This window comes from Hetaerina americana, unplaced genomic scaffold (assembly GCF_022747635.1).
Source record: "Hetaerina americana unplaced genomic scaffold, ioHetAmer1.1.p SCAF_57, whole genome shotgun sequence".
Lineage (NCBI taxonomy): Eukaryota > Metazoa > Arthropoda > Insecta > Odonata > Calopterygidae > Hetaerina > Hetaerina americana.
This window is the reverse complement of record NW_027287172.1, coordinates 1,817,202-1,842,428: the sequence shown is the minus strand read 5'-3', so window position 1 is coordinate 1,842,428 and position 25,227 is coordinate 1,817,202. Positions and strand designations below refer to the sequence as shown.

The 25,227-nt window shown below is 37.3% G+C and overlaps 1 protein-coding gene across 3 annotated transcripts in view; it reads right to left on the bottom strand.

Annotated features, from left to right (window-relative positions):
* The window catches only part of LOC139694843 (uncharacterized), a 257,773-nt gene that overhangs the window by 57,159 nt on the left and 175,387 nt on the right, over positions 1–25,227 (bottom strand). For all 3 annotated transcript variants that reach the window (XM_071593364.1, XM_071593363.1, XM_071593365.1), the window contains 5 exons: positions 24,783–24,893; positions 23,431–23,541; positions 19,315–19,923; positions 13,300–13,425; positions 746–907 (listed from right to left, as the gene is read on the bottom strand). In XM_071593364.1, coding sequence (XP_071449465.1) covers positions 746–907; positions 13,300–13,425; positions 19,315–19,923; positions 23,431–23,541; positions 24,783–24,893 — 1,119 coding nt within the window. The remainder of the gene's footprint in view (positions 1–745; positions 908–13,299; positions 13,426–19,314; positions 19,924–23,430; positions 23,542–24,782; positions 24,894–25,227) is intronic.

Below are 25,227 nucleotides of genomic sequence, written 5' to 3'. Positions count from 1 at the left end.
TAATTATCGAAAACATTTAGTATGATGCTGATAACATGATGTTAAGTCTGTGTTATAGGGCTACCTGAGCAAAAGCCCTTTCGTAAGGAACTAAGCAGGTTATTGCTTTCCAGGAAATTGTAAACAGTAATTTCATCATAATTTTTTAAAAATTACCTAAATCAGGCATGATCGTAAGGAAAATAGCTCTGAGGGGTTGCATTTTTCACCCTTTATGTAGATGGGAACAACTCATATTTCATGACTTTAGGGAAGACAACAGAGTGTAAACAAATATTAATTACAATTTATAGAGGATCAGCAATAAATGATACATGACTATGAAATCATATAACTACAACATCATCTCCCCTACATATCCCCCATAATCCCTAGATGTTCTACCAACTGACAGTAACCCTGGGCAATAAGATCTCTTGGACCATTGTACCAACCCAGGTTTAACACCTGGCTTCCAGATACCGACATGGGACAAGCACATCACTGTAATAGCATGGAGGTCACCCATCCAGGGTCCGCACAAGCCCATCATTGCTTAATTTCAGTGATCCAAGTGGAATCAGTTTGTCAATGTGGCTAGGTCCTTGCCCAGCATGTGCAAACCTTAATTTGTTCTACCATTAAAAAATTGTACCAAAGACAATCCACATATGCCTAACTTGGGAGGACCCCAACCCAAGTGCACAGATGGTTTACCAAGTGGCCTGAAACTTCTCAATAAGCTGAATCTCAACATTTTCCTTACCACAATTGGAGTGCTTTCAGGAGGACAAACACGTCTGGCAGCATATGCACGGTCTATTGATGCCTTGAAGACCTTACAGAGTTCTTTGAATACCTTGAAGTCCTTCAGTTTTCTCATGCATATCTCACAAACACATTGAGGGTATATGTCTCCGGTTGACACCTGTAATTTTAAAATGTCTCTTACAAACTTCAAAAATGTACATTTCCTCCACAGTTGAACCAGACCAATCAATATGCATTTACAAAGACATCCTTAGTGATCCCCATACAAAGCATTTGAGTTATCACTTATGGCACACCTGGTAAGTTTCAGTCAGTACTCAGCAACAACAAAATGTCAAAAATACCATGCAGGGGTAACATATTTAAGTGGGGTTTGGAACACTCTAATGGTATCCTCACAAAGATGATGTTGAACTTTTCATAAGCAACTATCGTGATACGAAACATTAAGTGATTAAAAAAACGTTAGCTCACAACAGGGTGGAGATGTGTATACTTTTTATAGAAATCTGACTTTCAAAAGATACATCATCCATATTTTCCATGACAGTAACAGATTAAACAAATCTTTGGTATCCAATTCACTATCTGTAATCAGAAGAAAAAAATTGATATTCTAACATACATAAGAAAAAAGATAGGGAGCATTAATACATTTAACTCACTCAAAATGTTAAATTTTTGATAGTTAACCTCAGTGTGAAAATACATTTGCATTAAAAGCTTTGCACATCTTCTATTAATTCTGGGGCCAGAACTACTATTTACTCATTCAGAGTGAAAACTGATTTCTTCAAAGAATGGCACACCTATAAGGATTACTTACATGGTTGAGAAAGGACCAGCGCTGCTGTCCTTGATTCTTTTAATAGTAACTGTAGCATGACAATTTTGCTACATATCCACGTTATTGCAGTTAGAAAATATTCTATACCTACCAACAACAATTTTTTTTAACAATTTTACAGATTTTTACAATTTTCACAGCTTTTTATTATTTATCATTACTTCTACCACTTTCCTATTCACTGAAATCAGTATACTAGTACATGCCCAATAGGATGATGACTATTAGAAAGAATAAACTCGTCCAGAGAATCGTCTAGTCCACCAACACATTGACATTCAACCAATTTTTACCCTTAACTTACTCAAAAGATCCCCCTCTCTCAATATCCCAATGTACTGTTCCCTAATTTTGAATAGTACACTTGACTGAAGTGGCTTCATAATGATTTAATAATTTATTCACAGCTGAAGTTGTAATTGTAGTTGTGCGTCACTGTTACATCAAGTTTTATTGTACAAGGTATGAATGACATGAAGCAAATAAACAAACTTTGGCCTAAGTTGACAGTATTCATCTCATTTCAGACAGCTACCACTAATGCGTTTTTGTTTTTAGAGAAAATATTTCTGGAAGTAGTAAGGTGGTTCGTCTACTCCTGAGAAATATTCCATTATTTTTTGGAAAGTTTTTGACCAATACACAGACTTGGAAAATAAGTACTAAAATATGCCAGACACTATGAATATTATGTATGAAGTGTAATCACTTTACATATAAATGAAAAAAGCGTTCTAATTACGCTTTTTACTCACTTCGAATTCCAGAAATTCAGAGATTACATCCGCCGGGGTGTATCCATCATAATATTCATAGATATTAATCAACGAGTCACTAGGACACAAACAAAGCCGACAAACAGTGAATCTCTTGTCATCTTCCATTTCACTTTTTGAGCGCCAAATAAAACATTGAAACAGGATAAAACGTACACTTCACGGCCATAGGCTCATATTTCGAAGTAAATAAGTGTCTTCTATCAATGTCGTGCCGCAAAAAACATTCAAATGACTAAAAAACTCATGCAATCGAAACCAGCTTTATATTATTTATGCGTCTACCGAAAATAACTTTGAAATGTGTAATGACGCTGTTTTGTTTTGCAACTGAATTAGAAGTGCACAACCCATGCCTCTCTGTTTTTCCGAATGACCAATCGAATAAGGATATCGTGTTGCGATTGGACCAATGAACATTCAAGTTGATATTTGAAACTACTAGAGATGGAATTGATATTCAGCTTTGGCTAAAACGTGTCAATGAAATATGTTTTGAGTCCGCTTTCGCTTGACACTTAAAATAGTTTTGCGACAATATTTCCTATGCCTGCAGTTACTTTAGTTCTTCAAATTTTAAATGTAACAAGTGAATCGACCTGACTAATTTACAGTGAACAGCATTATTTTATTCAGGAATTTTTCTCGGGTTTTCAACCGGGTCAGGTTTCGGAGTACCGACGTTTCGATGGCTGACTCTGCCATCGTCTTCAGGGTTGAAGAATTGCCATCCCATCTTTTGCCAGCCCACGATGGCCAATGCCATCGTCTTCAACCCTGAAGACGATGGCAGAGTCAGCCATCGAAACGTCGGTACTCCGAAACCTGACCCGGTTGGAAACCCGAGAAAAATTCCTGAATACTATTCGCCGGGAAAGCCTGAGATCCTTCATTAGCATTATTTTATATGATTTCATATCGTTATTTCGCAATGATAAAATATAAGATATATCATTTAAAAACAAAAACGCTATTCATGCAAGGTTATAATAAAATATAAATGGTTACAGGTTGTCATGCATTGACGAGTAATGCCCATTTAGGTCATAAGAGCAACTCTTGATTAAAAAAGATTTTAACCTAGATTTAAGCATCTGATTTTTTTATGCCTCCTGGTAAATGATTATAATTTTTTTCCAAGATGTCATAGGTTTAGAAGCAGAATGTGGTGAAACATGCGGGCGAAATGGTTTCGAAATACGATTTCGGCAAAATTTCTATTTTCCTATTTTCTTTTTGTTTAAGTGTTAAATCTCGTCTCTTCAATTCCGGCGATTATTGTTATTATAAGTAATCTACCGGTCAAGGTAGGTGAAGCATGGACGATAACTACCAAACCGTGTGGCGACATTCCCCCTGTCTCCTAACAAAACACAATACAACAACCTTCTCCACAATAAACCCTGTTTAGTTCTGGGTACTTCTTTCCTCCCTTCCAACATCCCTACCCGACTCCTGCTCCTTCGTAGTTTGCCTAACATTATCCCCTGTTTCACAGTCTTCAACATCCCCCTGCCGATCAGTATGCCCTTCATCCATTTTTCCTGCCTCCTTATGATTTCTCCCAAAAATCACCTCTCCACACCCCCATACCTAGCATTTCTTCATTTGTTTTCCTTTCCATCCATTACACCTCCACACCCAAATTTCAAAAGCCTTCAATCTATGTCTATCATCCTGTTTTAGTGACCATGTTTCCTCGCCATACATAACTATGCTCTATATCAGTTTTCACGAGTCTTTCCTTAAGATCCTTGCTAAACGTTCCTCTCATCAATTCCCTCCTCCTTGTGAGAGCCTAGTGCAATTCTTCTCACATGCCTACTGCTTATGGACCATTTTGGTACAAAACACTCCTGAGATACCAAAACTATTCCATCTTTTCTAGTTTTTGCCCTTCTATTTTAATGTTAACCTTAATCTTTCTTGAAAACCACATAATCTTTGTTTTATTAGAATTTATTCACATCCCATATTTATTGCACTGAATTACCAATTCACAGTAGCCATCTCTCAATGGCTACCCCACTGAGATCAGATGCCATCGCAGCTGCCACACTGCTTATACTATCTTTCATCTGGCTCCTAACCTTCAAACTATCTGGCATTGGTGACCCTACCTAGGGCAATTATCATTGCTCCCGCCCAAATAGTCCTAGGGGAGATTGAAACGCACAAGCCCTTCAACCACATCAAGGTTGTAGTCAATGGGAGGGGATTTATATAGCCACTGAAAATTTTGAATATGTTTGAGTTTCATTTTTATGTTTTCCTTGTGTTTGTCAGCACTATCTCACATCCCTATTTAAATTATTATTTACATTCTTGAGACATATCTTTGAGATGCATATAATAAGAGGGCAATTTGAAAAATGTCTCATTTTTTTTCATGAAAAATTAAATTTATTCTTAACTTTGTGTACATAATAGGAAAGGCTGAGCATTTAGCTATTTTTCTACACAGTCAACTTGACAATCATTCACTTTTTGCATCCTTGTAAGCAGCTTTTTAATACTGGCAATGTACCTTTCTCCCATCGCATCTCAAAGCCAACTGATGACTAGTTCTTGCACTTCCTCTTCTGACTTTAATTTCTGTCCCACAAGGTATGTATTAAGAGCGGGGAAACAAGTGATAGTTGATGGGGGCAACGTCCGGACTGTAAGGAGGGTCCTCAATGATATCCCAGCCGAATTCATTGAGTAGGGTGGTCGTTCGAGACGACACATGTGGACGTGCATTTTCATGATGCAAACACATTCCTTTGGTAAGACACCATGTTGTAACAGAGGACCTCCAACACAATATCCTGCAAGGAGAAGTATTCACTCTCTTCATTAAGGACGTCCTTTTTCTCATGAAGGGTAATTCTCCGGTTATTGCCCACCATTTTGTCAATTGGAGCCACCATTGATTCTGGCAAACTCGGCCACCTCGACTGCTGCTTATCGTGGAAGTTTTCCCGGCCTTCAAAAAACTCTCAGCACCACTTCCGCACGTTTTTGATGCCCATACACTTATCACCGTACACTTCCACTGAATGGTGATGAATTTATATAGGAGAAGCAGTCGTCAGTTGGCTTCACGACGTGGGGGGGAGAAAGGTACGATGCCGGTAATATAAAGCTGCTTACAAGGATGCATAAAGTGATTGACTATCAAGGCCACTATGCAGAAATATAGCTTAATGCTCATCCTTTCCTACGATGTACGCAAAGTTGAGAATATATTTGATTTTTCATGAAAAAAAATAAGGGAGCTTACTTTTCGAATCGCCCTAATATATAGCACTCAAGTCCTTACAAGTGACTCTATGTTTAGTAGGAAATGAAAAGCGTAAAGCTTGTGAGATATCTGATGGCAGGAGTTGAAGGGGATGATGTGGTCTTTGGTGGTACTTTGCCGGAAAATTGAAAATTCAAAGCCCCATCCCTTTCTCAACACTGTGATATATAGAAAATTTAGTTTATTATTTTGTTCTTTCTCACAAGTGAAACTGATATTTTTGCATTGGGAATTTAGGTAATTCATAAAATTTTCTGACTGTCTTACAGTGTCTGCCCATATAGCAAAAATATCGTCTACGTAAAGAAACCAACAGTGAATATTCTTCGTAAAAATTGAGGGGCTGCTGAATATTTTCCTTTCAAATTCATTCGTGTACAGGCCATCAAGTAGTGGTGGTAACGGGGACCCCATTTATTTTTATTTTATTATTTATTTTTTATTTTATATATTTACCCAGAGGACACAATATATCATGATACAATCATTATACATGTATATAGAGCACGTCATAGAAAAGAAAACAATTTCACAAAAAAAGAGATGACAATATCACAAAAGAAATGCTATAACCCACAGCTCAGATACTCATTTACACTGTAAAAACACTTCTCTATTAAGTATGCTAATACGGTTTTTTTTAAAAGATATAAATTTTCTATATTTTTAATATCTGCGGGTAAGTTATTGTACAATTTTGAACACATGACCTCCGGCCCTCTGGATGCCAGTGAGAGGTTTGTTATTTTGACATGAATGTCCTTACATCTCCTGGTTTAGTGTGTATGAAAGCTATTGTTCCTAATAAAATTTGCCGTATTCTTTTTTACATATATAACACATATTTTATACATATATATACATATATATATATATATATATACATATATATATATATATATATATATATATATATATATATATATATACACAAGGTACAGTGAGCAGTTCAAGTGATTTGAAATAAGGGCGACAATGAGCACGATACTTTAATTTGTATATGCTTCTCACTATCTTCTTTTGGATGATGAACACTTTATCAAGAAGGGAGGAAGACCCCCATATTACAATACAATATGACATACTTGAGTAGAATAAACCATAGTATAATGTTTTCAAAACATATTGGCTTACACTATGCTCTAATACAGATATTACGAGGGTCATCCGGAAAGTAGAAGGAAGGGAAGAAGAAGGAAGGGAACCAAGAGCAGTTTTATTGGAAGAACTCCACTTAGTGCATTGTTCACAAGCCATATAGTCAAACCCTTTGAATGATGTATTCCGCATCATTACCATCTCATTGTGATTTCATTGAATTGATTCACTAATGAAAGGAAATATGTTCATGTATTCATTTGTAGCAGCTAATGCAAAAGATAATGGAAAAGTTAACACAATAATGGTGAAAATAGCTAATGAATTGATAGGCCATTGTTACTCTTCTGTCAAATACAATATCATTCCTTAATAGAAGAATTTTGATGCTATTTAGAAATCACGCAAATAGAGATTAATGCAAAGTTGAGTGAATCTAAGAGATTTTTTTGGATTAACCTTGAATTTTTGTTAGTCCATTGTTTTCTAGAATAACATTTATTTAGGGTTAAAGACTACACCTTTAAAAATTACAGTGGAACCTCATACAACAGGCATAATTCAATCCATGATCTCTCTCTCATTAAGTGAAACACTTGTTTAGTGAAACAACTTTTTGTAAATAACTTAATTCAAAATATGATAATGCATTCCACACTGAAAAAATTAGGTAAAGGTTTATTCAAAGATTATTACAAATACAATGTTTAGTATCATGGATCATGTTTATCTTTTTGTCTCCATGGAATGAGGCAACCAGAAATGCGAACTCTATTAGTGAAAACAAAAAAGAATTGAAATAGTTTATTATGCTAGATACCTAATTCCTTTTCATCAGAATGCTTTCTAGAGATGAGCTTTTGCTGATACTTCAAAATTTTGTAAAATTGCAACTCGGAATTATCATTAGATAATATATATGAACTTTTAAAGAAAAAGGCATATACATATTTTCTTTAATCATTTTCATTTGAGTCTTCAGCTCCTCCAACATTATCTTATCAAAACAGCGCTCGATGGACTTCAATGATTGGTATTTTATATTGAAAGACTTCATACTGTGTTATATTGAAAAATCCATACAGGAGTGTTGATCTTGGTTTTATATTACATGAGGTAGTCACCTACGCAAATTAATATCAACACATCAGTAATAACATTTGTTTTGATGGGTAACTAGAGCAATTGCCACCATAATATCACAAGAAACCTCTTTTTCATTTTCAATAAGATACTATCTTATTGTTTTCTTGGATGCCTTAGCTAATGAATTAAAATATTTGCTCATTGGAAAGAATTTAAGAGCAATAGATTTGGCACTACACAATGGTGTAACAAAGATATCATGTATCAGAATACGAATGTGATTGTTCAATTTATCTACATGAGAAGTAACCTGTCAACATCATTAATACATAACTGCTGCATACTCTTGCCACCCTCTTTGAAGCTTTTATCTCCTCAGTCTTGCCCCTTTTCTTGAAGAACGCAAATTGTACATTTAGTTGCTAGGTCAGTTACACACACCCCTTGTTCCCAATTTACAGTTATTTTACTTTACATTTTGGTGGTTATTTTTATTCTCTTCCTGCTGTCTTGTGGCAGATTTCTCTTTGGGGACATATTTAAAATTTCACTCAAATTATTATTAAATTTGCAAAAATAACATGTCTGACCACAAGTTTGAAAAATGTGTGACCACTAGAGTGACACGGAGATGCTCATGGAAGAAGTAGGAAAGAGTGCTCCTGTCCTCATCACTCATTATGCAAACGTACAAATGAAGATAACACATGAGAATGTCTACCTAAGATTTTAATAGGAAGGACGATATTTATACCTAGATAATTTTAAAAGAAAAGAAAGAAAAAAAATCCCTCTTTGAAGAAATTTATGAAATTATCAATATTTGACTTTTCATTTCATTCATTTATTCCATTATTTTACCATTACCCTATACAGGGAACTTTTATGATAAAATGAATGAATATGTATACAAACCATACTAAAATTGGCAAGATATTTTTGAAACAAAAATTAAAAGTTCTAATGAGCAACATGAATAAACCAATTATTGCTCTGTGTGTATTCTTTGTAAACTTATAAGCATCACATTTAATTTTATGATAATAATCAATGTTCATAATTATGAAATAATGTTTTTCACATGACTCATTTCATGGAAGCACGTTCATGCTTCTTTTTGTGGTTCTTCAAATTGTGGCTTTGAGTGTAATCCTTCCCACAAATATCACACTTGTAATCCTTCCTCCCTGAATGGCTTTTCTTGTGCCTATCAAGAGATGACATATTAGTAAACACAGCCTCACATATGTCACATTTATAATTCTTCTCTCTCGTATGCGTGTTCATGTGTTGTTCCAAACTTGCTTTTAATACGAAGCCCTTCTCACACAAGGAGCACTTAAAAGGACGTTCACCAGAGTGCACACTCATATAATGCACTTTAACATTGGCTGGGAAGTAAGCTTTAAAATCACACTCACTGCAACTATGCCGCTTCTCTTTTTTCCTGCTGTGAAGAATAATGTGCCTCCTCAGATATATCAAATTCGAGAAAAGTTTCCCACAATGCTCACAAGGATGGGTTTTTTCTTTGTTGTGAGAAATCTCCTGATGCCACTTCAAATGACTCGGTGTGATGAATTTTTTCCCACACACTTCACAAACAATTTTTCTCTCACCGTGGGTCCTCTTGTGGGTGACTAAATGATTATTCGTCTTAAATGTCTTCCCACATACGTCACAAACTGACTGTCGTGTCTGAATGTGAACATCAAGGTGCGATTTCAAATTACTCTTAGTGCTGAAGAGTTTTCCACATGTCTCACATTTAAAACGTTTTCCATACTTGTGCGCATCAATGTGCTCCCTTAATTTCCTGCCAGCTCGATATTTTTTCCCACACTCGGGGCATTCATATTTCTTGACACCATTAGTGTTCATCATTGTTTCATATTCAGCATATCTCTCTTTTTTCCTAACATTTACCTGAAATAAAGGACCATGAATTTGATTAGAATACTCATTAAAGTTATTTATTTAGCAATTACACCTCATAATATTTAAAATACTCTAGTAACATACTCAAACACACCTAAAGAGATTCTTTTTTTCCATCATTCCCTAAGAGGATACTCTCAAAATTCATCATCAAATAACACATCAGTGACAAGTATAATATCACTAAAACTTAACTTTGCACATTCTTAAGTATTTTAATAGTGTAAAGCATACATCTCTTAACATAGGCTAAAACCTTAATATGGTGGATTGCCTGGTGCATTTTGATGACTCTGAGAGCTGTGCTGATGTGAGCAATGATGATAACTGCTTCTGGTAGTATAACCCAAGCCAGTTAGGTTGAAGGGTAGGAATCAGACAAAAGGTAATCTTTCCCAGATGTGTTCCTCAGAGAGGTGTCAACAACAACATTTAACTTCACCGTGGCCATCTTTTCTATAAATGATTATTATTACAGGTTATACGAGGTGTGTTAAAAAAGTAAGGTGACCTTATATTTTTATGAAAACATATTTATTTATTCCTTGATATTCAAGTTGTCCCCTTTAACGTAATCCTCCCCAGACATTATTCCCTATTACCTTGACCATTTTGATCCAGAACACTTCCGAGATACATAAACTGTTCTAATTGCTCCAGTTAGTGCCCTCCTATTTTAATGTTTAGCTTATCCTTTATCTTTCTAGAAAATCGCATAACCATTACTTTATTAATGTGGAATCTCATCCCATATCTGTCATACTGAATTTCCAATTCACTAAGTAATGCTTGCAACCCCTTGGCTGACTTACAAACAAAAAAGCATGGTCATCAGCATGCCCAACTGATTTTACGATTTACAACTTTCGTTCCTACCTCCAGTTCATCCCATGCCTCTCTTTAATCATTTCCTCCAAATATACATTGAACAGCACCGGTAACAATGGGCACCCCGGCCTCAAACCTCTTCCTAACACAGCCCATCCGGACTCCCCATTCCCCACTCGCACTTGAGCAGTCTGAGACAAGCACATATTGCAGATTAGCCTCCTGTCCCTCCAATCTATTGCTATTTTCTTCAATATACTCAAGACTTTTTCTCAATTTACTCTATCAAATGCCTTTTCAAAATCTACGGAACAGGCTAAGATGTCCTGATTGTATTCTATATTCCTCTTGATTAGTCACCTCATTACCACAATAGTATCCTGAGTGCCACTCCCCTTCCTAAACCCAAACTGATCATCCCCTAAGTAATCATTTGCCCTACTCTCTATCCTTTTGTTGATAATCTTGAGAGCAACTTTAGCTGCATTGGATATCAAACTTATTGTCTGGTAGTTCTCACATGATGTAGCCTTTACCTCTTTTGGAATAGGAACTAACACTGATCTCACAGAGTCTTCTTGCCAGATTCCTTCCTCATAATTACTACGAATCAGCCTATATAGCCTCTTCCTCCCACATTTTCCTAAACATTTCAGTGGTTCCGCAGGAATGTTGCGAATCTTTCTTGGATCTTTCCTGTGTCAACTATTATCTTACCCACCTTTTCCCTTGCCCACTTAACTGTTAGCATACATCTTCCCTTCTTACTTCCCGATAGTGATTTAACCTTGCTGTAGAGTGCTTTAATTTCATCCTTCCTCTGCAAACTTTCCATATCCTTGCACTGCATCTTCTAACATGCTTGTTTTCCATTATTTGGTGCCCGTCTCAATTTGATATTTAACTCTTTGTAATTCCTTCTGCCAAATTCTGTGTTTACCCTCTTCCATTTTCTTCTCTTATCCATCTTTGCATTCATCTCATCCATGAACCACGGTTTCCTTTTCCCATTAAAGGTTCCTATGGTTTCATTTGCAGTTTTTGATATCGCTCTTTTTTTCTTCTTTTCCTTAAGCCTAAACCATAGTCCCCCACCTCATCACCAGTACAAGTCCCCCACCTCACCACAGGAAAAGTACAAGGAGCTGAAAGGAGATTATATTGAAAAATAAATACATTTTTTTCCATAACTTTTGTGTTTACTTACTTGGGTCGGGTACTTTTGGGATCACATTCGTACATATCTTGAAAAAAGATTACGCTTGTTAGAAACATAAAGATTAGTTGTCCTTATCATTTTCTCATTCATCTTTAACCTCACAAATTACCTCATTACATCAGAAATATACATAAAATGTATTTTTTCCATGCATACCTATGCCTCCGGGGATGTCTAAAACAAGGTGTTGGTAATGACTAACACCTATCTCCTGCAGAACTCAGTTGCTTTCTCCCCGCCGTCATTCCTTAAGCCTAAACCATAGTCCCCCACCTCATCAACATCTCTCCCTTTGCCTATCTTCAGATTCCAATCCTCCAACACCATCAAATATTTCCCCGCTGGAACACAAGCGATTATGTCCTCTAACTAATGGTATATCCTATCTACTTCTTCCCCCTCATGATTTCTAGGTAGAATGTGTACCTGAACAGTGGCCAAGTTCGTCAGCTCTGCTTTTATCTCTCCAAGTAATATTCTATCCGTTGATTGTTCTATGTTGACTAAGTTTCTTCCTCCCTCATTATTCAATATTATGGCAACCTCTCGTTGGCTCTCATCCCTGCCACTGTATATTATTCTAATCTCTTCTATCCTTCCATCTCACCTCACATTAACCTAAAATATCAATATATTTCCATTTTCCATCACTCAGATAAACTCAGTCTGCAGGAACTCGAGCATAAGCTCTATGAGAGTGTCATATCCTAAACGCATAGAAAATGTTTGACTTTGATACAACTTTCAGCACTATCAAAATAAGAACAGAAACATAAAGTTTAATTTGATCAGCCTCAGGAGATCTAAAGAGATAATATTGAAATACAGCACTGCATTTAAACTTACAAAAATTAGATATAGGTATGAACATTGCTAATTTTTCTAGGAAAACATAATGCAGCAAGTGATTCAGGAAGAGAAATGTTCTGTACATACGAGAACAACATTAGTTCAAAAGCTGCAAGTTTGAATACAAAAGAATATTTGCAAGGCATCAACTCTTGGCGTGGTGTGGATTTTATGGGAAACTGTTACATCACAATATGCAATGCAAAATGTGTCAGCGAAAACAAATGTCTCCAGGATGATTTCTTGTAAAAGATAATAAAATATGACAAATAGTAATATAATAAGAGAAATAATAAGCTAATTATTTAATTTCTTTTTTTGTTTACACAAATAGAGTGCACATTCCGGATCAGTTCATTCCACAATAAAAGAAAATATGAGCAAGACCCAGGATTCTAAACAATGGATACAAAATTTTCTTAAAAACATTTTGCTCATTATTTATTTTTTCTGGCAGGGAACTCATAAAGGTATTTTACATTAATTTATGTGCAATAAATGTTTCAATGAAGGCGTGTTTTGCTTTAAGAGAAATATTGCAGAACAAATTATGCTTGTCTTACATGGTTCCACTCAACATGTAATTAATACTCTACAAACTGAAGCTGAAAATTTTGCTCACCTTTTCCCCTTTCATTAAATCATCATCTGACAGCAAATCAGAATCCTCAGAACTCTCAGAATCAGAAGAGTTAGATGACGAGTACTCTTCCTTTTCAGGAGGAACTTTACTTTTCTTTCCTTTATTCTGTAAAAAAAAGCAAGCAGCATGCATCACAGATAGAGAAAACAAAATAAGCCTGAAGATAATACAGATTTTCTCCAAAGATATAAACAAGGAACCTATACACATAAAACGGAATCAACTCCTATGGGACCTAACTCCATGATGATGAGACAATTTTTCTTATACATTACCACACTGAGAAAACAGCTAAACTTCTCATCTTACTCTAACAATAGGGCTGAAAGGTTCCTGATATTTCAAGTCTTTTATTTTCTGTGTATTCCACCAACAATATTTTAACATTTTTGAAGTTGTAAGGATTTAACTATTTACAGATACCAAACATGAAGACATTTTCCGAGCCATTGGCAATTACAGTTATGCACTATTTGCATTTTATTTACCCGAGCACTGCTAATTTTTAAATAGTTAAAACTTTTCTGTGAAGACTGGGTAAAAATATGCTGATTTATCAGCACTAAATATGAAGGATTCATGCTGCTTCCAGGAATTACAATCGTGTTGATGGACAACTGTTTCTCCCCCAGTCCTGGAGGTATCTTCAGGTCGAAATGAACTGCATCACCATTTGGCTTCTATACTTGAATATAATAGGAGACGCTGACTTGCCTGGAGTTCTCTGATTGGCTCCTTCTTGGTGGTGATTAGGAATCACCCTTCTCTATGTGGAAGTCAGGGTGTAGCCATCCTCACCGTTGGAATTGTTGGGATTCTTCATTATTTTTACCGCTTCTCTTATGAGTCTCGGAAAATCAAACCTCTCCCTAGCCAGCACTTTAGTTTGAATGAACTTAATGTTGTGTCTGGGTTCCGATCACACACATTCGGCAATTGCTGAGAGTCGGAACTGTTTACTGTCTGTGGCCCTTTGGTGCTCCTTGGTCTTGCATCCAATGGACCTCCCTATTTGGCCAATATAGGACTTCCCACATGTGCACTTGATCTCATATACGCATTTGTGCATGAGAATGGGGATTCAGTCCTCCTGCTAAGAGATGATGTCAAGGATTTTCCTTGCTGTGGAGAACCTAGTTGTTACACTGTCGCGAGGGACATAGGTGGGGAAGGTCGGGTCGATAATGTATGAAAGCGACCTTACTTTAAATACATTTATTGTCTAGAGACCCACACGACATACAACAAGAACAATAAACCCTTGCATGACACATAAAAATCCAGCGGATATTTCACGGGATAAGTCAGGCGTGCAGCTGATCAGTAACCCGTGCTTGGTCTTGCCGGTCGCCGGCTGGTCGCATGCCCTAGCTTACGATCCCCTTCATGGTTGCTGGCAGGTCACACTGGTAGGACGCAGTAACCAACGATCCAATTCGAGGCAAGACACAAGACTGGCCTCCCCTTAGGAATGGGGCCCTTATATACCGTCCTTAGCAGGTACGGGACCCGTTAGTCATCCTCAAGGAGTGATGTCGCTGCGAGCCAAACATTGATCATTGCCCTGGGGGGAGGTATTGAGTGTCAGGTTCTTGTGGCCTGCGCAGGCAGGATGATGCACATACGGCCCATGTCCTTGCAACATCACCCCGGTTTTCAAAGGGACATGGCAATACTAATCATTATACATGATAATATACAGAACACAATACAGACCAATGAACATGAATTGAAAAAAAATATAACATACAATAAGGACAGAACCACTTGCTGGGGTGCAAATACAGATATTTTTACAAAAAGAGGGAACAAGGGTACCTACATCTATAAAACAGGAAATGTAGGCACATGGATTGCAGGTGAAGAGTTTGGTGCGAATGTTACTGACACAGGGGGGGGAGAGTAATGAGTGTCATCGTTTGCTGAACACCTGCATGCCAGTATAATGGTCCCTTGCCCTGAGATATCAAGAACGTTATATTTATCAAGACATTGGACAGTTAACTTAGTAACCTTGCTTACACTATGGTACCATTTGCCGGGGCGCTCGCCTTTCACGTACACAGCAAAAGGAGGAGCTGCTAGCTTAAGTTGACAATGTTGCTTTCTTTTAGTGGTGACACCGAGAAACACCGTGATATTGCATGAGTTGGCGCTAGGGGTAAGGATAGGATAGGTGGGAGGACAGATCAGGGTATTGCCGTTCGTACACTGCAAAGAGTATCCAGCCGGTAGACCAACAAATTGATCACGATTTGCGGGCACACCTAAGTAAAGTGAGTCGGGATGCATTATTATGGCTACTGTGAGCCATTTGCACGTGTCGGGAACGGTTGGGCTTTGACAACATTAAAGCTTATCCCTTTCTGAACCAATGGCAGTATGACCAAGAGTTCAAGGCTTCCTGGCTGGCATAACACTCTCGTTTGGGCAACATCGTAGAGGGCTCCATGGATGGAGACGACTCCATGGCTACAAATATATTACCAATGCTTCATACAACATCACACCCATCGCGGTACGCGGTCAATGCCAGAGAGAACCATTCTAGCAGAAACCCATTTCTGAGGAAGTGGAAAATAGTCCTCGAATTACTGAAAGAGCAAATCTTAATTTTATATATACCGTATTCCTTATTATTATTTTCTCTCTGGTGCTAACAGACATTGACAGAGACCGGGACACCAGACACCAATATGTTGCTAGGGACATATGGACATGGGGAAGGTCGGGTCGATAATGTATGAAGGCAACCTTATTCAATTGTTCCTGGCTCAACCTTGTGGAAATTCTTTTAATGAAAAATTAAGAATAGTAAGTAACTTTCCACTGTCCTTTATTAGCGTACAACCGGTTTCAATGCTCAAGCGTCATCATCAGGTACATAATAAATCATCTCCTTTTTCCTTTATTAGCGTACAACAGGTTTCAACGCTAATGAAGGACAGTGGAAAGTTACTTTCACAACCTTACTACAACCGGTTTCAACAAGCGTTGAAACCCGTTGTACGCTAATAAAGGACAGTGGAAAGTTACTTTGCATTCTTAATTTCATTAAGGCAACCTTACTTTAAATACATTTATTGTAAAGAGACCCACACGACATACAACAAGAACAATAAACCCTTGCATGACATATAAAAATCCAGCGGACACTTCACCGGATAAGTCGGGGGCGCAGCCGTTCAGTAACCCTTGCTTGGTCTTGCCGGTCACCCGCTGGTCGCACTGGTAGTACGCCCTAACCAACGATCCTATTTGAGGCAAGATACAAGACTGGCCTCCCCTTAGGCATAGGGCCCTTATATACCGTCCTTAGTAGGTACGGGACCCGTTAGTCATCTTCAAGGAGTGACGTCGCTGCGAGCCAAATATTGACCATTGCCCTGTGGGCTAGTAATGAGTGTCAGGGTCTCGTGGCCCACGCAGACAGTATGATTCACGTCGGGCCCATGTCCTTGGCCTTTTGGTGACATACAGTATGGTAGCATATGCCATTTGCTTTTCGTCACTCCAATGGAGTTGAAGGGAGACAGGATTCTGGCCAAGAAACACAGCAAGGAGAAGCCTGGAAAATTAAAACCAACCACAGATGCCACCATACCGTGTATCGACGGAACGGCTGAGCTGGCAAGCAAGAGGCATTATTTTCCAAGATTCATATGAGAAGCAGGAGAAATAATGAAAAATCTTAACAATTTCAACTGTGAGTATCGCTACACCCTGACTTCCACATGGAAAAGGTTGATTCATATTCGCCGCCAAGACAGAGCCAATCAGTGAGCTCCGAGCCAGTCAGCGTCTCCCATATGTAAATATATAGCAACCAAATTGTGACACAGATCACTTTGACCTGAAGATGCCTCCAGGACTGGGGGCGAAACAGTTTCCTGGATTCCTGGAAGCAGCATGGATCCTTCAACTGATAATATCACGGAAGCCTAAGGACTAACAGCATTAAAAATGTTCTTTGCTGAAAAATCTTCACAAAATTTAGGCAAGCTCCAAGTTATCAACCCAAAAGCTGACACGCCTGATATACCTTTGAATATAAATTCCATTCCTCGCTTCGAACCATTCCAACCAACCAGGGATGGATTTTACATTGATCCTTATATTTAATGCCAAAGCATTTACCTTTGCCATTTACACAGGGTCAGAAACAACAATCATTTTCCCATCTTGCCGTTCTCTTATTGATGATTCTATACACCTCATTAGCTGAAAGAGAAATCAAACTTATTTTTCTATATCCCTAACGCATAGCTGTCTTCTCCTTTACCATGTGAGAATTATCACTGATCCGATAAAATCTACCTGCAAAATTCCTCCCTCATAACACTACAAATTAGTCCACAAAAACTCTCAGGGATATCCTCTCATGAAGCCTTCATTAGTAACCCACAGAAGATGTTTAGACTGTCTGGATCACGTTTTCCTAAACCATTAATTAGTTCCACGGGAATGGTATGCACTTCCACGGTCATACAAGATTCATACACAATTTATCAGGACCTTAACCTCACCTTACTGGACTATAGAATGCAAAGTCATGAAGAGCAGGCTAAATGTGATTTTGAGGCCCAACCAGAGGGTTTGGGTGATAAGCGACCTATTTAACAAATGGATCAATGAAGTGGTTGGTCCTGACAAAAAGTATTTGCTTGAGATGAATTTTTCACTCCATGCCTTGCTTGTTATGGACAATGCTCCTGCTTATCCATCTGGTCTACCAAGATGACCTCCTAGAAGAGTTTAAATTCATCAATATCCAGTATCTTTCTGCCAACACCACTTCATTACTTCAGCCCAAGGACCAACAGTTTATTTCAAACTTTAAGAAGCTCTAAAGCACTAAAACACTTTTCGAGCATGGTTATGTGGTGACTGAAAGGACCATCTAAATCTGTGAGAGTTTGGGAAATATCATTTCAACATCCCTGACTACCTTAAGATGGTAGAAAATGTACCGGAAGGGATTATCAACAAAACTGTCACTTCACCTTGGAAGAAACTTGACCGAAGAGTGTTGACAAAATGACTTTCAAGGATTTGAGACAGCAGATATAGGGACTGTTATCAACGAGACTTTGACTGTGGCCAAGTTCCTAGGATTGGAGGTAGATACCAATGATATTGATGAGCTTCTGGTGGAGTACAGCCGGGAGCTGACAACCGAAGGAAGGATAGCTTATGGAGTTATGATGCACTTCACAGGAAGAAGTTGTGGAGGTGAGTATGCCAGACTGCTAAGGAACAATCATTTAGTGCATTAAGAAAAATGCTAAAACATGAGAAACTGTTGCATAGCACATTAAGAATCATCACCCTAATATGGCAGTTGTTTAAGGTGCGACAAATTTATATAATGATGATGCAATATTTTGAAGAATCGGTAAAGACAAATGTATCTCGTGAGTTTTACAGAAAAAAGAATTAGGTATGTATCATAAATAATAAACTCATTATTATAATTAGTTTTTTCTACCAAATCTAATCCCTATTCCTGATTGGTTTATTCTGCGATAGAGAAAGAGATGAATACTATAGTTCTCTTTTGCATCGTATATTGAGAAGCATCACTCCAATAAGATTGGCTGAGCTCGCTAAAAATTGGTAATGATAATGTAATGATGCATTTTCAAAAAATTTGAAGAGTAGGTAAAAAAAAAAGTTTCTCCATAAGTTTCTGGTAAAAATGAATTATGAACGTCTCATATTTTAAAGAATTATTTTGAATCTTTTTTCTTTTCTACGAATAGGATCCGCATTCCCAGCATTTTCATTCCACGAGAGAAGAAAAGGTTAACGTAAACCACGATCCTAAATAATGTCTACCCTGAAAATGAACAATGACCTGAAAATTTTCAACTTATTTAAAACCCTCATCTCAGAATAATATTCAGCATTTCATATGATTAGACTTATTACTATACACAAGTGACACTAGGGCTGACAAAAAATGATGATTTTCTAACTTTAACTTACAAGTACCTTGTTTCCCATGGATGTCTGTGGTTTAGATGACAAAAAACCAGACCTCCCGTCCTCTCTTCCAGATGCTTCAGAAGTGGACGCCATGTCATTTACAGATTTGTCTTCCACTGAGCTTCTTCCTGGTGGCTGTGCAAGTTCCACTTTCAAACCTAATCCACTTGATGATTTTCCAGCAGGTACCTTGTTTCCCATGGATGTCTGTGGTTTAAATGGCAAAAAACCACAGCTCCTGCCCTCTCTTCCAGATGCTTCAGAAGTGGACGCCATGTGATTTACAGATTTGTCTTCCACTGAGCTTCTTCCTGGTAGCTGTGTAATTATTCTTTTCATAACCGATCCACTTGATGATTTTCCAGCAGGAGACACATATTTTGAAAGTGTAACAGGATCATTACTTTGTTGAGCACCTAACAAGGAGGGCGGGGGAGGTATTAGTTTATCCTCCAGCTGACTAGGTTCAGGACACTTCATAGAGGCAGTTTGGCATATTTCATATGATCGCTTAAGATCAACTGAGTCCTTATCCTCTTTGGAAGATGGATCCTCCAATTCTTTCTCACTGACAGACTCAGGCAGAGTGGAAAGGGTTGACGAGAGGTGCGGTTTCTTTGGATCATCAGAAGAATCACCCAATGAAAGAAAAAAATTATCATTTCACAAATACCACACAAATTTTCAAAATACACTGAAGCCCCTCTTTTATTCTTCTGCATGGGACAAGTACAGAAGTCTAAATCAAGGGAGAATACACTGCTAAAGGAAAGGTAATTACAGAAAATGGAAGCAAAATATCAATTTTAAGACCGTGATATCGAATGCAATCCTCCTTTGAGACCCTCCAACTGTCCAGGAATGCTTTTCTGACAAGAATCTGCTGAAATTTGCATTTAACTTTGGACTGCTAAGCTCTTCCTTCTATAGCTACAAAAACATCACTTTGGTGTTGGGGGCATTTAAATTAAAATAATTGATGAAATGCATGTATTACATTTCAAGAACTATGAGGGTTACTATTTATATTTTGAGTCTTGACAACACTAATTCCTTGAGACGCCATCAGAAAGTTTGACCCTCTTGTGTCATGGACTAGATATACAATTTCCAACTATAAATTTACTTGTTTTTTGCTCGATACTAAAAGATAATACTCGATTATTAAAAGATAAATAACAACCCTCTTATAACTGACAAAACATCCAAATAAAAATCATAAATTAGCCATTATTTTTCAAAAACCCAAAATATCCTCAGTTGAAATGGGTACAAAATAATGGAAAAAAAATATTTCAGACTAATATAACACAAGTTAATATCATTCAAATGCAATACATTGGATTAGCAATCACTTGCATCATATTTAAATTAACTATGGAATCAAATTATCTAAGTACCATGTCTTTTCAATTGCGTATTTTTTAAACATATTGCCCACTCTATCAATTTTTTCACATATTGAAAGCAAAAGGTTGTGATTATTGTTGTCAATCTTTAGAGATGAATGGCTCAGTTGACTATTGTGTGTTTATTTTGTTCCCCCTTCAGCCATATCCACACAGGAGAACAATGTCGAATGAATGGAAGAGATACTTTGTTGAGGATAGCAAGGCAGTGATGCAAGGGATTTCAAAAGCAATTGAATGAAAGATAGATGAACGTTCCCTTGCATACATGAGGGTGCCCAAGATTGTAACTTTTATAGAAAGCTTTTTCTTCTCAGCATCATGACGAATCAGCAATATCTTGAAAAAAATTAAATTATACATAATGAAAACTCAATTCAACGATGCTTCTGGCTTTACTGCATGGGTTTCCCAGGTCTATATTTATTTCCTGATATCTATAGCTATGTTCCTGTGATCCGTACTTCCAGAGCTCAAAATGAAACATGAAATGCCACTGCAATACAAAAAAAATTACAACAGCTTTTATTTTTAGCATAGCAAAATATTCTTAATTTTTTTGCAAGTGGTTAAACTCAAAAATATCCAAGGTCTGTTCAAAAAAGTATCGCAACTTTTGTGTTTTTTCAAAAATTATTTATTTATTCATTAATATCCATTGTGTCCCCTTCAAAGTAATTCCATTTAGATATCGTACACTTATGCCAATGTTTTTCCCATTCCTCGAAGGACTTCAAAAAATCATTTTTTGTGATCTTGCTCAGCTCCTCCTTCGATGTGGCCTCTATCTTGCTAATCGTAGCGTAGCGTCGTCCTTTCATGTGCCTCTTCAGTTTCGGGAGCAAAAAAAAGTCACTAGGGGCCAGATCTGGGGCTTACTGTGGCTGTGGCATCATTAGTGTGCTGTTTTTGGCCAAAATTTTGCGCACAAGTAATGGTGTGTGAGCAGGGGCATTGTCATGATGCAAAAGCCAATTTTTGTTCTCCCAAAAATCTGGGCGATTGTGGCGGATTGCTTCCTGCTAATTGTGCATAACTTGCAGGTAATATTCCTTATTTACCATTCTACCCTGTGGCAAGAACTCATGATGCACCACGCCCCTGCAATCAAAGAAACCTGTAAGCAAAACTTTCACATTCAACGGACACTTTTTTGGGCCTTGGCTCATGCTGCAGCTTCCATTGGGATGATTGAGCTCTAGCTGCCACGTCATAACCATAAGCCTGGGCATTAGTCGTCAACAGTCATGACCCTCTGGAGCAAATTTAAGTGTTGGGGACAGAGTCATTAGCAATGTTAATGAGTTGCTCTTTTTGGTAGAAATTGAGCAATTTTGGTACGCATTATGCAGCAACCCGTGTCATGCCCAATCATTGGTTAAAATCAAATGCTACGAGCAAATCGATATGTTTAGGTCCTCAGCAACTTCTCTAAAGGTGATCCGACTATTGGCCAATACTATTTTCTTCACTTCATCAATGTTATCGTCTGTTGTTGACGTGCTCGGGCGTCCAGCACACTCTTTGTCGTTCACATCTCCTTGGCCCTCTGAGAACATTTTCTACCAACAATACACGCTGCTTCGGTCCAAGGTAGCTTCTCCATATGCCACAGTCAACATTAGGAATTCGTCCAATGGGTGAAATAGCTTTGCACCCCTCTGAAGGTAGATAATTTTAGAAACTCTGTCAATAAAAGGGCTATCTGAAAGTTTCTCAGCCCTATGATGAAAATGACAATTTAAGATTCCAAAATTGATCGATTTTTCAACTTGATTTGATTTATAATATTAATGCAGTGTGTTTAGTGGTATTACAGTGCCATTATCCCATTTCTGCGGATTTCTTGTGGAAGTACAGCACAGTACTCATATAAAGCCACTAACACTTCTTCATTGGATGGGAACTGCTGACCACAAAAGAAATTTTTGAACTTTCAGAAGAGATGGTCGGCTGAGGGAGTCAAATGCCAGAAATAGCCTGGATGTTTAACCACTTCAGAGTGCAAATCCCTCAATTATCCAATAGCCAAGAGACTTTTGTGGGCAGGCGCTTTGCGCTGATGGCCAATGGATTATCCCCCAGCAAACTAGGTCTGCTTTTATGTATTCCCTCCAACTGCTCGACAAACATTGGTGGCCTTATCATCAAACAACAAAAAAAAGCCCGACTGATTTCTTAGTAGTCTAATAAAATTGCTCAACTAGGAATACCTCAGGTTCACATTCCACATTTTGAAAGCTCTGTAAATATTTTTAAAATTTCCCGTCAGAGTTAAATGTCTTGAATTAGGTTAAAGATTGGAAACATTTGATCTTTCCTTTTTGATTTTCCTTTAAAGTCCTTTCTTTTTCTGGGAGTCAATCAGTTGAGTGCAACTGGCCGATTAATTCATTTATTAACGGTAGGTTAAATTACTACTATTTCTCTCAACTACATACTTCACAAACTCAAGGGAGGCCAAGTTAATGAGGTGAAATGTTTCATATCTAGCGGAATGATACAATTACGCAAAATAATGAAATAAGAAAATAACTACATAAGTCATTAATAAATGCCCAGCACAATGAACATTAAAGTCACTAAAAACATTCTAGGCGATGATTGTTTTATGCTTTCAATTTAAATACAAATATTTTAATTCTTTGATCAAACTTTACTTAAATTACCATTCATTACCCACAAGCTAAAATATAACTTAGGTTGTACTAACCTCAGCCTTTTTAATCACGACTGTGCATTTCCTTATGTCAGGCTTGACAGGAGAATTTGATGTTCTTGAGGTCCCTGATGTTCTAATGAAATTGTCCAGTGTTCCCTTTCCCTACATTAAGAAAATAACATGGGTTAAAATATCTAAGGAAATACATACGCACAGGTTTTTACAATTTAGTTAAGGTTCCAATAGTGTTACGTCATTTGAAATAGCAAACTCTCACTTCTACCATATTACATTGGAATTACACAACATGGAATGTTAACATTAACACATAACTAAACATTGACCATCCCCACTGTGACGTTTTGATTTGTTTCAGTAGAAGTTTTGCTTACCACAACCTGAAACACTAAACATGTGTACAGTGTATGTAAATAAGGTAGAGGCAAACTCAAAGTAAACAATTATATCTCTTCAGTTTCTTCCGCTTTTGTCCAATGACGTAGTTGAACCAGTTCAGTGTTTAAAGTTGGCTACCCTTGATATTGAAGTTTACATCTGCTCTTAAGAGATCATTCATTGACCATGTTGGTCCCAAAAAATGGAAAACAAGTGGATATTTCATGAAATTGGTGGCGGTTTATGTTTTCACAATATTTGTGTTCTTGATTCAATGAAAAAAGGAAAGATGCCAAAAAAAAAGTCTCGCTGATGTGTTGAAAGATCTCAAGTTTTTTCTTGAGGAATTATGCTTTCATTTTTGGAATGAAACACACATTGAATCTGTATTATACACAGCCCACGCACACTCAATGATTCAGTATGAAGTTTGATCATACAAATTTTCATTATCATTTTTACCTAGACCCCAGGACCCTACCACGTGTGCAACCGCCAGTTTCTTGTTTCTGCAAATAGAATTGAACTATCCCTGGACCTGCAGTGGCATTTTTTCTATGAGATGACTGATGGGAAAAGGGGAGCAGGCATATTGGATATTAACACTGTATTTATTAAAGGTAAAAAAAAACCGTGGCAGCCCTGTGGTGATAGATGAAAGAAACATGATATTACCACCAGGGACTTGTCACCCCTTTGAACCAAACTGTTAAGAACAGGATTGCATAATGAATCAGACATGCTAATGAGACAGCTGACAGAAACCACAAGGATATCAATAACTACATAAAATAACTAAATAAGTCGATAATAATTGCCCAGCCATAGCCACATTAAGGTCACTAAGAACAGCCTAGGTGATGATTGTTTTCATCTTTTCAGCAGAATGAGACTAACAGTTCCGCATACAGTTCAATTTAATAACCAATATTTTAATTGTTTATCAAACTGTACCAAAATTTCCATCCTTTACCCATTGGCGAAAATATAACTTAGGTTGTACTTACCTCAGCCTTTTTAATAACGACTATGCATTTCCTTTTGTCACGCTCGACAGGAGAATTTGATGTTCCTGACGTCCCTGATGTCCTAATGAAATTGTCCAGCATTCCCTTTCCCTACATTAAGAAAATAACATTGGTTAAAATATCCAGGGAAATACATACACACTGGCTTTTACAATTTAGTTAGTCTTTCAACTGTGTTGTGTCATTTGAAATATCAAACTCTCACTTCTACTAGATGAAATTGGAATTACACAACATGGAATGTTAATAATCACATGCAACTAAACATTAACCAACTCCATTGTTCTGTTTTGATTTGTTTTAGCAGCAGTTTTGCTAACCACAGCCTGAAACACCAAACATATGTAGTGTATGTAAATAAGGTACAGGCACACTCAATGTAATCAATTATATTTCCTCTATTTCTTCTGCTTTTGTCCAATTA